The sequence below is a fragment of the Perna viridis genome, chromosome 4 (genome assembly GCF_037379345.1).
Source record: "Perna viridis isolate PV_CMFRI_1.1 ecotype Kerala chromosome 4, ASM3737934v1, whole genome shotgun sequence".
NCBI classification, from domain to species: domain Eukaryota; kingdom Metazoa; phylum Mollusca; class Bivalvia; order Mytilida; family Mytilidae; genus Perna; species Perna viridis.
In genome coordinates, this window is record NC_142448.1 from 35,721,215 (window position 1) to 35,735,908 (window position 14,694).

Consider the following 14,694-nt stretch of genomic DNA (forward strand, 5'->3'; position numbering starts at 1 on the left):
GAGCTTATGGGATTCGGCGCTGGAGATATTTTTTTTGTGGTCAATACAAAAAATATCTCCAACGCCGAATCCCAAAAGGGATTATATCGATCTGTGTACATCAAAGTAAAATGTCACAAATAATCGATAAACCATCATACCGTCTGCCCGATTGTCTCGACGAACTGATTTCAAATGTGGCACGTGGCTTCATAGTAATGGACTTGAAAATTGGCTTCTGGTTCACTTTATTGAAGTGTATCAAATAAATTTTGATTGCTGACCGATATTAACTTCCTGGTTAGTGCAGCTTTGGATTGTCAATACATGTATATGATAGTGAAAAACCCTGATCTCTTTAATGTGTATTATTGTTTTGAAATTCGACATGCCGCGTCATTTAAGTGAGCTGTTAATTTTGAAAATGAGGATGCTTTAAAGAGAAAACGACTTCACAAAAGATTTCTAAATAGACAACATTTACAATGTAATAGCTGTTGTATTTTTTCAGTGGGGACCGTTATGTTATTTCAAGCAAATTCGTTGACACACAATCTATTTTAATTTAATGCCACACAGGATGGTGGTAGCCGCCGAAAATTGAAATTGTGGGAACTATGATAGAAATGTAAATACAAGATACAAGCTTAATTCAGGGGCGGATCCAGACTTTTTGAAAAGGAGAGGTGCCAGCCGGGTTTCCTCGAAAAAAGGTGGTGCCAGGTTATTATTTACCATTTTTTGACCAATTTTACAAATGAAAATGTCAAATTTCGTCCCAAAAAGGAGGTATGCTAACCCCCTACACCGTCTAGATCCTCCACTGTAATTAAGAAGTCTCAGTTAAGCCATTTTCTAATGTTCAAACCCATTTGAAACCTCAAGACGTAATCATTTGGAACTCATTTTACAAACAAATAACAAAAATTGTATTCTATACCCTTTTAATTACCTACAATAACTGTTTAAGTGATACTTGTGGCCTTAAATAAATCGATAAATAAATATAAAATATCATAGAACAACTTCCTATACAAGATTGTCTATTGACCCAAAATGATGTAAGCGAAGAATTCAATTCTGATATCATTATAAAGCACTAACTGACGTAAAGCAAGAAATTATAAAATCTAAAGAAAAGTAGTATGCTGAAGATATAAAGAGTAATATCATATATAAAGTCAAGTTTAAATATGAATTTTGAAGGAATACTTCGAGAATAAATACATGTTACTTGTTGTTTTTTTTTTATTATACATATCATGTTAACATCTCGTAGATTGTTCTTGTATAAGTAAAATACATCCTCGAATTGCATGAAAAATCAACAATGCACAAGTTCAGTTTGAAAGCTGCGGTTTCTTTTCCTCTCTCCTTGAAGCACTGATTTGGCGACATGAGAATGAATATGACATCGAAATGATCCAACGAAGCAAAATAACTTTATATCAAGTCCAAAAATATTGAAAAAGATTTGTCAGATTTTTTGCACTTTTTATCTGCAATACGACATCGGCATTCCCGTCACCGAATATGCCGAATACCGGACACAAAAGTTTGTCGGACCGGAAGTCTGTGAACTTGAAACGAACTCTGGTTCCATCAAGAAGTGATAGTTCATCTCTCTCCCGATCAATTAGAATTGCAAGTTCCCCTGAGGCCACGTTTCCAACTCCATAATGACCAACATCGTTTATAATTTTTTCAGTGGCACCACGTTGTGCTGCCAGATTTAATTTATATGAATTTTCATAGCGAAATACGTTAAAAGACCACCCCTTTGGGTTTTCTCCAACAAACGGGAAATCATCAACTTGGTCTCTTTCTGAAACGGCCACCTCCAAAACTACCGCTCCCGCATCTAAACTTTTTGTGATAGTAAAATTATAAGCCATAACAAAATAGATTTTGGAGTTACCTTTGATACAAGTGTCTGCAATTGCACCACTGTAGTTCGCAAAATGTCCTCCATTATCGGTGAAATGATTGTCTATGTAATAATTGCTAAGAATCTTCTTGTTGGTGGTCACAAACGTACCTGGGTGATTTGTTCTTGCATCAAATTTCAAGTCGAAGTTGAACCTTGGATCTAAAGCAGAAAACCAATAAGTGCAGTAAGTGGCAGTCAGAATATTATTACGTTGCATTTATAGCCGATCGAAGGAAGAAAAAAAAACTAACAAAAACAAACAAAAGAACAAACTTTGTTGATATCCTTTTCACGAAAACAGAAGACATTTCGGTGATTTCGTTTATTAATTACCTTTCATAAAAGTTATAGATAAAATAATTGCTAGAAAACTAAGATTATATTAGAACAAACATGTCAATATCCCTTGTTTGGTTTTTTAACACATCTTGGTGAGTTTTACGTTTGCTTCTCCACAGATTAGAGAGAAATGTTTTTTTTTCAGGCTTTTATTGATAGAAATGTAAGTTACAATGTATTGCCTTACAAAGTAAGACGATAGAAATATAATTTAATTTTAGAAGTAACATGCTTTCTGATTGGATAAAAAATTTGTCCATCTGCTTATAGACCAAATTTTGAATAAGACTGTGACGTCATCAACCTTTTACAAATATGATTCATGACGTACACTTTTTCAAGTTCAAACAGCTTCGGACGTTCAAATTCACTCTAAACGCTTCAGCCAGCCTTCTGAGAAAATGCAAGAATATTGCGGGAAAGTCGGGAAAAGTGAATGATTTTACGCGACGTTATTCGTTTGTCATCGATGTATTATTTGAATAACGCCCGCGAATTTCGAAAAGCTTGCCTGCAGCGGTTAGTAAGAGAGGAAATGAACGTCTGCCGCTGCATGGAACTTGGTACATATTTATGCTTGTGTTCAGACCCAGGTACATGTATCCTTTTTTTCGAACAATCTGAAATTGTGATAGAGACACATGTACACTTTATATCATTCATAAGATAGTTAAGTGACGCTAGTTTTACTACAAAAAGAGAAAAACTTATTTCCTAAATGGTCTTCAACGAACAATAAAAAAATTTTGGACACAGTAACATATACATTTAATTTTCATGATGTAGTCTATATTATAGAAATCTTTCAATATGGAGTCATGTTCATCTTAATTAAGTTTGATGTCAAATAAAATTGAGGACAAGCAAAAGAAGGCGATAAAATCTACATTCTCTGACAAATATACTGTATTTATGGTGAATATGTCTCTTTGACATATTCACTTTGTCCATTCTCGTTATATATGGCTGTGCCATTGACAGAACTTGAATAGAACCAACTCTACCTGCACATGGTTTTCCCAACCAAAGATTATCTATACATATTATTATACGGCAACATAGTCTAGGGTTTAAAGAGGTGTTTGGGCTCATTTATGTTGTAACATGCTGTGCAAAATAAGAGAGAAACTAAAAAAAAACTGAGCAACACTCACTGACTTAATATCCCCTAACTCTCATTTGATAACACGCACCTTTGATCTTCATATAGATTAGGTTTAAAATTTAAAACAGGAGGTTCACAATAGGAACATGTATTAAATATTCTGTAAAAGTTTCATTCAATTCCAGTCACTGTTGTAGGAGGAACGGATCAGCGATGTGTCCCCCCATGTCTCCATATTCATAAATAAAAAGCGTATGTTTTGCAATTTGAAACACCTAAACTGATTCAGATCAAATTTTAAAATACAAGGTGCACAATGGAAACATGTAATAAAGATTCTGTGAAAGTTTCATTCAATTCCATTCACTGGCTTAGAAGAAATAGCGGATAAGAGATGTGTCCAAAATATCCTCATTTTCATAAATGACAAAGACCATGTTTTGCTATGTGAAATTTCCAAATTGATTCGGATCAAAATCTAAAATACGGACTTATGTAAAAGTTTCATTCAATTACATTGTAGGTGGAGTAGCCGAAGGAAGTACGGACGGACGGACGGATACCCATATAACTATATAATAAACAAATTTTAGTCCCGTTTTCAAATATCTGGATAAGAGATGGGTCCCCTTGTGTAATGGAAGGAAGTACGGACGGACGGACACCCCCATCACCATATAATTAAAAAAATTAGTTCCATTTTCAAATATCTGGATCCGCCTTAAAGCATACCGATAGGAAATATTTTAATTTTGTTTTTTTTTTGTTTTTTTATGAAAAAATGCAAAATTTAATACCGGTCATTAACATGTTTCCATATAAGGGCCGGATCCAGACACTTTGAAAAGGAGGGGTCCCAGCTGAGGTTCCTCAGAGAAAAAGGGGGTGCTAGGACATTATATGCCATTTTTGTCAATTTTACATATGAAAATTACAAAATTGAAATAAAAAGGGGCGCCAAATCCCTGCACCCCGTCTGGATCCGCCACTGAATACGGAAGAATTTTTCCTGTTTACACATATTGGGTATATTTGTATTTAACATAAATGTTGTTTGGAAGTATTGAATCTCAAATTGGGTAGAGGTACATGTACATGTACATTGTTTTCCACGAACGATCTACAAGTTCATTCACATAAAGAAAAATAATAAAAAATGATATTTTTTTGTAAACTAAATAACCTACAATCTTCCAGAAAATTATATTATTTATAAAGTACCTATACAAGTTGTATCCAAGTTTGGGAAAGAAAAAAATGGCCTTTGTCAAAACAGTTGAGTTAATTTCTATTGATATATATTTTACTGTAGATTACTGTATACTTCAGTAATTTTTTCTCCACTTTCCATATTTATCCTACCAGTTCTATAATCCCTTATGTGACATACACTATCAAATACCAAAAACACCGAGGCTTCATTTCTTGCATAGGAGTAATCAAGGGAACCAAAGTTATAGCGGTAATCAAAAGAATGTATACCAGACATAGAAAAGAGACATACACAACAAAGAACATAAAGTAACTAAAATCATACATACAAAGTAACAAAAGCATATGAGCAACTCGGACTCCACTAAAAACTGGGAGTATGGACCTGGTGCAACGGAAGGGTAAGCGTCCTCTGCTTTTCTAGAAAATCCGCTGAGTTGCTCATAAAAATCCAAGTTCGGGGTGGACGAAAGAGGAAAGGAAAACTATGATATGTTGAACAAATCAGTTTTCATGGTGCAGATGGATACACCGTAGCGATCAACGAGTTCACGATGACGACCCTAAAACTTCTGTAGTGATGTCTTCAATCTTGTAGCAACATAACCCTGTTCCAGAAGCCTAATTGTAATAAGTTTAGCGCGATACAAAAAGTATGGGAAGTAACGGCAAGCTCTGGCGTATCGTATGAATTGTGATATGAACGTATAGCACATGGTCACCGTAGAACCTTTCGGTGATGGATTTGGCTTCCTGTTTCGTTATTTTTGTTTTTAAGAGCTTCTTGTAAACAATTATTTTTGGGATTTGATCTTCCTTTATATTCGATTCTGATGCTGCCTGTGAGAGGGTACTCACTGAAACATGTCTACAGCATATCGAAATTTGCAATATAAATGATTGGTATTTGACGTTAAAAATATATAGACTAATAACAATGTACATAATGCTTTGATGAGTCTGTAAAGGAGACGAAATGTTGATATCAGGCAACATTTTTCTAGTTCTATAACAAAAAGTTCTTCATATTCTTATACAACAGATTTAAATGGAGATATTGACATAATTAAGGATCGGTCACATATTTTAAAACTTTATAATTCGTGTGTAGATTTCCAGAAGTTTTTTATTCATTATTATACTGTGAAATTCGTCATTACTTTTGTTCAAATACACAGTTCCCTGAATAGAGACATGCAAATGATAATTATTCTGTGCTTATAAAAAGATATTGTGGGCACATTATTAATATATTCTGAGTGCACAAAATATTATTTGTTTTTTCTTTTAATGTCCCCATATGTCAGTGACAACAAACCCTGTCTGGATGGAAGTATATTTACACGTACTTAAACCTAAATAACTAGTAGTCTAAGCAAAACCAAAAAAATCTGTTCCTGGTTTAATATATATCAACCATGAAGGACCCAATAAAAACATACACTGCTCATAAATGTTCGACCTTTCAGTTGAATATTTGAACACAATATATATCGATCCTTTTTTTTTAACTATTTCATGCTCACACCGTATTTTCATGTAAATTCGATATCATGCATTTGTAACCGTCTGGATAAAAGTAGTTTAGGATTGGACGTTCCACTTCATTTAACCTTACCCTCACACTTCCTGCTTTGAATACTTTCATTATGTTTACACTCCTGTGCAGGTCCCCTATATACGCTTACTCTATACTGTGTCCCATAGATCGGCAATAGCGGACATTCAGTCCAGCTGCTCCATACCGACCAACTACACTGAGCTCCACCATCTACAAGTACATGTAATGCAATATTTATGCTATCTATTTTTATCATCTAGTTCTTTAGGCCCTCCGCAATTACTAATTCAGATTGCAAAATCCTCTCTATTTATTACATTGAACATATTATCAATTAATCTCTTTTTACACATGCAAAACTTTAAGATGCATACCATATTTAGAATTTGGTAGATTTTCGGGGTCAAAGAAAATACCGTAATAACAACAACATTAACGTATATCTAACACACCATATTATTTATTTTTTCATGGCTATTTTCATTTAAAAAAATACACAAAATGAAGTATAGCGTTCTGTTGCAAACATACATTGTCATATAAACATCAAAACTCGAAACTATTTTAAGCAGCCTGAAAGAATATAGCGCGTTGGTAATTGATCTGCATTAGTTAGAACTGGAATTATTCATGAGATGTGAAACTAGAAAAGTTTGCAATTGATTTTTGCATGTAACTTTATACCACCCTTTGTTACCAAGCCATCATATGTTACATTCACATGGTTTTGATGTCACTAAATGTATTTTATAAATTTTGCTGTGTAATTGTTCGCTTTGAAAAAATAGGAAACTTAAAAAAAGTCAAAACTAGAAGATGTGTATCTAAAGGACACCAATACCCCCGCTAGCCTAATCTATCGCTGTGTATAGGACACCAATACCACCGCTAGCTCATTCGATCGCTGTCTATAGGACATCAATACCACCGCTAGCCAAATAGATCGCTGGCTATAGGAAACCAATAACCCCGCTAGCCCAAATCGATCGCTATAAATGTGTGTTCGGCAGGAATGAATGTCGGACATAAAATATAACCAAGCGTGCTTAACGCCATATACTAAATTTAACAGCGACTATTTGATTAACACACATCTAAAAGTATGCTAAAATACAGATTTTCGACACATCTCATCCCAAACATCGAATCAAGCTTCTCTGCTCAAGCCGCATGCATTGTTCTTTATAGTGCTACCGCTGTGGAAGGCTTCACTGAAAAAGTCCCATTATTTTAGCATGAAGCCGACAAACAATTATGGGACAAATGAACAGACAGAAGTAAAAGTTATTATGATATTCAGGTCCGGTCTTCATAAACATTTCCTTAAATCCTTCCATAACTCAAATTTTGACCAATTGAGATCACTTCAAATTGAAGATTTGAGGAAAAACTTAAGAAATTCTCAACTTGAGATTATGAAACCAAAGCCAGGCAACCAAAGTGATCGAGGGAACATATATGTTTTTAGATAAAAACTCACAAATAATAACCAACACCACCTTTCTCAAAATAATAATAATAGAATAAAACGATTGAATATCTAAAAAAAAGCTAAAAGTTCAGTCATGAATATTCACGGTTCGTATTAAATTTACGTGCAATTCGTGGCTAATGAACAGTGTCACACACAATTCTACCATTTTCTAGAGTTTAGTAATACTAGATATGTAAAGTAGCTTTGAAACACACACATGACAAGAATACAAAACAAAGGTCAAGCCCTCTCAGTGATTTAATCTGGGTTTAACCACTTGATACGAAATATGCGACCATTATACTGAAGATAATAGTTGCGTGTATTTTCTACTTTCACAAACGATTTCTCCAAACCATAAGGTAAAACATACCAAACAACTAACTTACGAAACGACTTTGCGGGGAAAAGGAAAGTTAAACCCAGGCTCTATAAACTTGAAACTATTTCCGATTCACCCTTGGAACCGTAAGTGAAAATGCAGTGACAATGCAACTCACACTCACTATTGCTGTCGGTCTGTGATTTGCACTGACCAAGCGATATCGCTAATCCCAATATTGTCGTAATCAGAAGCACAGAAAGAACTGTTACGATTATTAATGACTTCCGGTCAAAACATCCGGAATTCCTGCCTTGCATAGACATGTCTGTGTTTTGAATATCAAAAGCTCTCACGATGGAATCGTTTGAGCGAATGCCATTGGAGCGTCTTGTTGGTAATGGTGGACCTTGCGGATGCCGCCTGCACGACTCTTCGTAAACCCCATTATTTTCTACCGATCCTGTAACATCAACACCCCTTTCTATCCCAGGAAAAGATAAGTAAACATGATCATCCAAATCCATTTCAAATCGGATCTTTTTATCCAACAGCCACCAGATCCAGATTTTTTCTCCAATTTTGTACCTCTTTGTCAAAATATATGAGTTATTCTATCATGACATTAATAAATCCACGAAAAAAATAGATCCTTGGACGCCATTAAATACATTGGAAGGTATAATATTTTAGGTTGGGTGTCTATTGTTTTCCAACAAAAGACCGTGTATTACGTAATTCGAAACACTAGTGTTTAAATATCAAAACGTCTTTATGAATTTACCAGATCTGGACTTTTTAAACTGAAATATTTATATGCTCATTGTTATACATTGAATACACTGATATAGAACTCCTTTAAATTATGGCAGTGTCATTTTAATTGAAGGGAAGTGTTCTTTAAAATAACATTTTAATATTTCAAGTTAAATATCAGCATACATTTTGATGAATGTTTCATTAAAACTTTAACTCAATTAGCAGTTTGACGAGTGTGTAAAATTCCCTTGATCAAGAGGAAAGGGAAATATATCAGTTTATATTAGGGTGGAGGGTCTGTTATGGAACGTAAAGCTTTGTCATTTCTTTTGATAAATACTACGATGTTGACCTGGATTGCTATGGTCATTGGAAGGATTTCAAAAGAATAAAACGCGTTACAGATGTTTTTGAACAATACACATACAAGTGATTTTATTTTGTCACGACGCCAAATAACGAGCTGAACAGACTTTTGAATATTCTGATTGGTTTCATTAAAACTGATTATATAGAAAACATTGTTTAAGTAAGTGATTCTTATGATCGAAGATGTACTCTGGGTTTTTGTTGGACTGGAGTGTAAATGAAGCAAAACAAAAATGTAATTATAGACAAAATCCATAATAACCAAATAATCCAATTAAATATTTACCACAATTTCTACTGGTTCCATCAGCATTCGTACCCTTGTTGCTGGCCAAGACGATAATTATTATGAGCAGAACCAAAATTATGACAGTCATGACAATTCCAACGATACTAATTATTTTGTTATTCTTGGCCCAATCCAGTAGGCACTTAAAGCCATTTGCTGAATGTTCTTGTTGGATTTTTTCTACTTTGCTTTGTTTTCTAAAGGGTATTTCTACGTACGTTGGATCGTCGTTTCCTACATTTTGTGCTTCTAACCCTCCAAACTTTTTATTGGGCTTTATGTTTTCTTCCTGATCCCGTGTATAGGTGTTTTTTGTTTTACAATCTCCAAACTGTCGGTATCCCACAGCTGCAGAATTTTCACCAGTGCATTTTAGTTTTTCCAAAACATAGTACTCATTAGAACATTGTTCACATTTTAATGCAATTTCTATAGTCGACGCTTTCAAATATCCGGCTTTATCTTCTTCCATACTCGGACAATCATTTTCCGAAGAATCATTTTCGTCGACCGATGTCTTACCTCCCATCACTTTATTCATGTCATTTTCGTCTTCAAATGTGTGGTTATTATTTTTTTGTAATACATCATAAGGCATCTTATTTCTTTTCGAAGTGTCCAACTTTGTGTAAGTTTCTGTGTTTTGAATAGAGAAAAACTCACATTCTTTACCAGTTTCATCCATGTCGAATTTATGCCAGTATTTAAACTACATATACGCTGCAGTTATCAAGCACACGAAATAGCTTTTAAATGTCTGTTACAAAACAAACACATTTTAAATGTCTACAAAATACAATGAATTTCAACAGCTTTTGCATATCAATAAGAAAATTGTTTTGCACATTGTATTTAGAAAAAAGGTGCCTTTGATATATACCTACATGTGAAAAAAACAAGGAGGGATGACTGTTTTTTTTTTATATCTTACAGGTATATCGTTGTAGTCTAAACACCGGGAAATTTTTTTATTAACTTCATGGCTGTCTGTCAAAATCATGAATAAGGGCCAGAATTATTGTCTTCTGTACGATTTTCGAATTCTTTTGTGAGGATGATATAATAAATTGAAATAATAAATTGAATTGTACAGTTTTAAAAATGTGCTAATACCATTTTTCAATTCAATTGAACGTTTTCATTTTCGTTTGTACGGATTTAATTTAAACATTCGTTTGTGTGTTTTTGTTTTCAAATATGTAATAAGATAATTACAGAAACCTAATTTCTGTTGGAAACTGAAAGTTTATTCCCCCAACAAAGTAAAGGGACAAATTTGTATGGCTTTATATGTGTATGGAATTCGGCTATCGGTCTCAGTATCGTATTAATTTTCCCATAGACTTCTATAGCGAAGTGCATATTTTTAGAATTTTTTTTTAAAAATATGTACATTGATTCAATAAAACTTTCACCATTAGAGACTATTAGAATGTAGTTGGTATTATAGTGAAACATTTCTACTTCTAATTTAATAATTTTAAGGGCAACCGATGTTAACTTTACGATTCGTTCTCTGATCATAATATATTTTTCCACGGTTGCATACATTCAGATTGATTTTACGGTTGAATTATTTGGTGAAGTATATTTCAACCATAAAGATGAACTTGCAATACTCATATTCTTCATAATGAAAACATCGTATTTAATGTTTTTTTTTAATTTCTCCCAAGCGTTGATAAATATTTCAAACTAGTTCATATAGGGATATCTTAACTTGTTGACACCACGACTATTCAAAATCAATTTAACCAAGTATGCAATCTAAAGTTATCACAATGGTACAATGCATTTCTTGATGCAGTGAACAATAAACAATTTTATGATGCATGTCATTATCATTAAATTACTGATATATTACATTCCAAACAAAATGTGCAACCACTTTGTAGACGTGAAAGAAACAGGACGCGATTCTTATTATTAATGTTTAGAATATTCAACCAATCAAAATGAAGGGTCAATTTGTTTCAAGCCGTTAATATTAACATATCAAACAACAGGTCAAATAGGGTATGGAAACTCTACCATCTTACTTGCTAGTGCATTATTATATAGATATAAAGCATGTACGGCTAGGATCAACATAAAATGTTACTGAAAGCAAGCTATACTTCATATAGCCTAATTGACGGAGTGATCTAGAGCGTTTGACTTAGTGCAGGTAGTGTGGCCATAGATGTCAGAACAGAAAAAGGGTTCGATCCCGCCGAGAGAACAACCAAATTTTGAAATTATAGGTAACAACATTTAACCAATGTCTATGTTTTTGTGTGTGTGTGGGTGTGTCGTTGTACATTTCCAAACCAATATTTTAATATTGATAAAGAGGCTAGATACCTCTAGGTGTTTTCCTGATTTTTTAAGGCCACTTACAAGCATTGTGTACTCTGACATTCTGCAACATGCACGCATTACCTACGAATGAAACAGCAATGCACAAACAGAATCTATGACCAAGCAATTTATACTAAACCTCCAATGACAATCATATAGCTGCTTGATAAAATTACAAGAGTTAACGTATGTTTCTAAAATTATACTTAAAACTCATTCATCCCCCCTACACACACATACACACACACACAAGTTCATTTTAGATACAAATTAGAATGTTACTTAGTCAATGTTACTCAAATGTATTTTTTTTCTAGAGATTTTGTAATACAAGATAAGGCATACCATTCAAAAGAGCAATTTAAAGAGTAACCAAGGGAACCAAGATCTTAGCGGGAATCAAAATGTAAACCAGACATGGAATACCGACACACACAGCAAAGAACATAAAATAGCCAAAATAATATATACAAAGTCATAAAATAAATGAGAAACTCGGACATCACTAAAAATTGGGTGCATGGACCAAGTCCACCGGTATGGTAAACGTCCTCTGCTTTTCTAGAAACATCCGCCGAGTTGCTCATAAAAAGTAAAAAAGACAGTAAATATACATGTATCAAGCCCAAATTTTACATTTGACCCTATAAACATTCATGAAATCTCTCATAATATACAGCGTTACTAGGTATCAACGAGAGCATAAAGTCTTTAAAAGCTCTGTATAATACCACAAAATTTAATACCATTTAGATGAAGAATCGCCCACTTCATGAGCTTCATAGTTTTATAAACATGTTTAAAATGTTATGTTTATGCTGCTGCGACACATTTCAACTGCTTCTTATTAGATAATCATGAGGGCAACCTTTGTACATTCTATGATTCGTTTTTATTTCATAATTTATTTTTCTCGGTTTAATAATTTGCTGGTATATTGAGAATGGTTAAATTCATGTAACGTCCTCCTTTACCTTAGTACTGAATATATCGTCTTTTTCAATTTCTTGCAAACCGTTTGTAAGTAGCGAATCCATTAATTTCAAAATCGTGCGTATCTTTACTTGTTGACACCACAACTATTTATAACTTATTCAAACTGCGCATATGTCATGTAATCACAAAAGGTACAAAGTATTTCTAAATGCCAAGATCTTTAAACAATTTTATGATACATATCATTCTTAATAAATTTCTGGTATTGCATTTCAAACAGGAAGTGCAACCAAATTGAATTAAAAAAAAACAGGAAGAGATATGTATCATTTATGTTTCAACCAATCAAAAAGAAGGTTCAATTTATTATAAGCTTTATATACCATAAACTATATATGTATGTATATTTAGTCAGTTTTAAAAGTTTCATTGCAAAAGCGATCATTGCTGAAATATAATATCCGATTTAAGAGACGTGCAGACGACCTTGATAGAAAAGGGCGAAGGATGTGAAGCAGAGAATTCCCTACCGTTTGAAAGACAGGCGTCTTAAAATTCGCTGTTTTAAAACAATTATTATCGTGAATAACATTTAAGTAATGTTGATGTTTATTTTACTTGTCTTCGCAAAAATCAACCATTTCACTAATAGTTCAGTCAAAACAACAAATGCAACAGAAACTATTATTATTCAGATCTTTTACATTATACTACATATACATGTACACACAGAAAAAAAGTCTACAAAATCTAACTGTCGGAACACTCAACATAAGCAATTTATAATTTCTATGGGAATCATATTAAACGGGGGGGATGACACTGTAAAAATAATTTATTGTAAGCTTTTCCCCATTTTTTTTGTGTCAACTGCATATCTTTTACGATACTTTTTTGCAGTAATTTGTTCCTAAAATACCTAAAAACACCGGGGCTTCATATATTGTTTTGCATATGGTATAAATTATTTGTGATGGATTTAACTTCCGTTTTTGATAGTTCTAGTTTTCAGTACTTCTTTTATACAATTTTTATTATATATATATATATATATATATATATATAGAGAGAGAGAGAGAGAGAGAGAGAGAGAGAGAGAGAGAGAGAGAGAGAGAGCCTAGCTAGCCGAGTGGTCTAGGACGCTGGACTTCGTGCAGGCGGTGTTGCCATAGATGTCACAGCGGTTCGAGTTCGAGTCCCGCGGAGGGAACGACCAAAAATTTGCATCACAAATTTGACAGTTCTAACATCGTTGGGAATTTTTCAGACCCTTATATATATATATATATATACACACACCATCCGTCCGTTCTCCATTGTCCCCATCAAACCCCCATCCCCATAAAAAAAAGTCCCCACCCTCTAGAATCCCCATTGCATATTTCATATCAAATATTTACATTGTTAAATTAGTTTTTGTTTAACATTTCAACTATTAATTTTAATATTTAATACATTTTTCAAATCAACTTATACTTTAAAAACTAGTTTCCCCATTCTCCACAATCAAAATCCCCTTCAATCCATACACCATCCCATTACCTAATTCCCCAGTCCCCACCCCCATATACCAATGAGTAATCAAGGGAACCAAGGTTATAGCGGTAATCAAAAGAATGTAATCCAGGGACAAAGACCAGACATGGAAAACAAACATACACAACAAAGAACATAAAGTAACTAAAATCATATATACAAAGTAACAAAAGTAAATGAGCAACTCGGACTCCACTAAAAACTGGGAGCATGGACCAGGTGCACCGGTAACGTAAGCGTCCTCTGCTTTTCTAGAAACACCCGCCGAGTTGCTCATAAAAAGTCAAGTCCGGGGTAGACAAACGAGGAAAGAAAAACTATGACCCGTTGAATAAATCAGTTTTCATGGTGCTGATGGATACACCATAACGATCCACGGGTTCATGATAACGGCCATAAAACTTCTGTAGTGATGACTTCAATCTTGTAGCAACATAACTCTGTTCCAGAAGCCTATTTGTTAGAGTTCTAGCGCGATACAAAAAAGTCTGCGCAGTTTCGGCAATCTCTGGCATAATGTATGAGTTGTGATATGAACACTCC

General features: G+C 33.8%; 1 protein-coding gene across 1 annotated transcript; it reads right to left on the reverse strand.

The window, feature by feature from the left end:
- Positions 1-906: 906 nt before the first annotated feature.
- Positions 907-10,097, reverse strand: LOC148619901 (uncharacterized). The gene is made up of 3 exons (XM_088580307.1): positions 9,337-10,097; positions 6,184-6,336; positions 907-2,068 (listed from the first exon to the last, which is right to left on the reverse strand). Exons 1-3 carry the CDS (start codon positions 10,022-10,024, stop codon positions 1,428-1,430), a joined length of 1,482 nt encoding a protein of 493 aa, XP_088436433.1. The 5' UTR covers positions 10,025-10,097; the 3' UTR covers positions 907-1,427.
- Between the last annotated feature and the right edge of the window lie 4,597 nt (positions 10,098-14,694).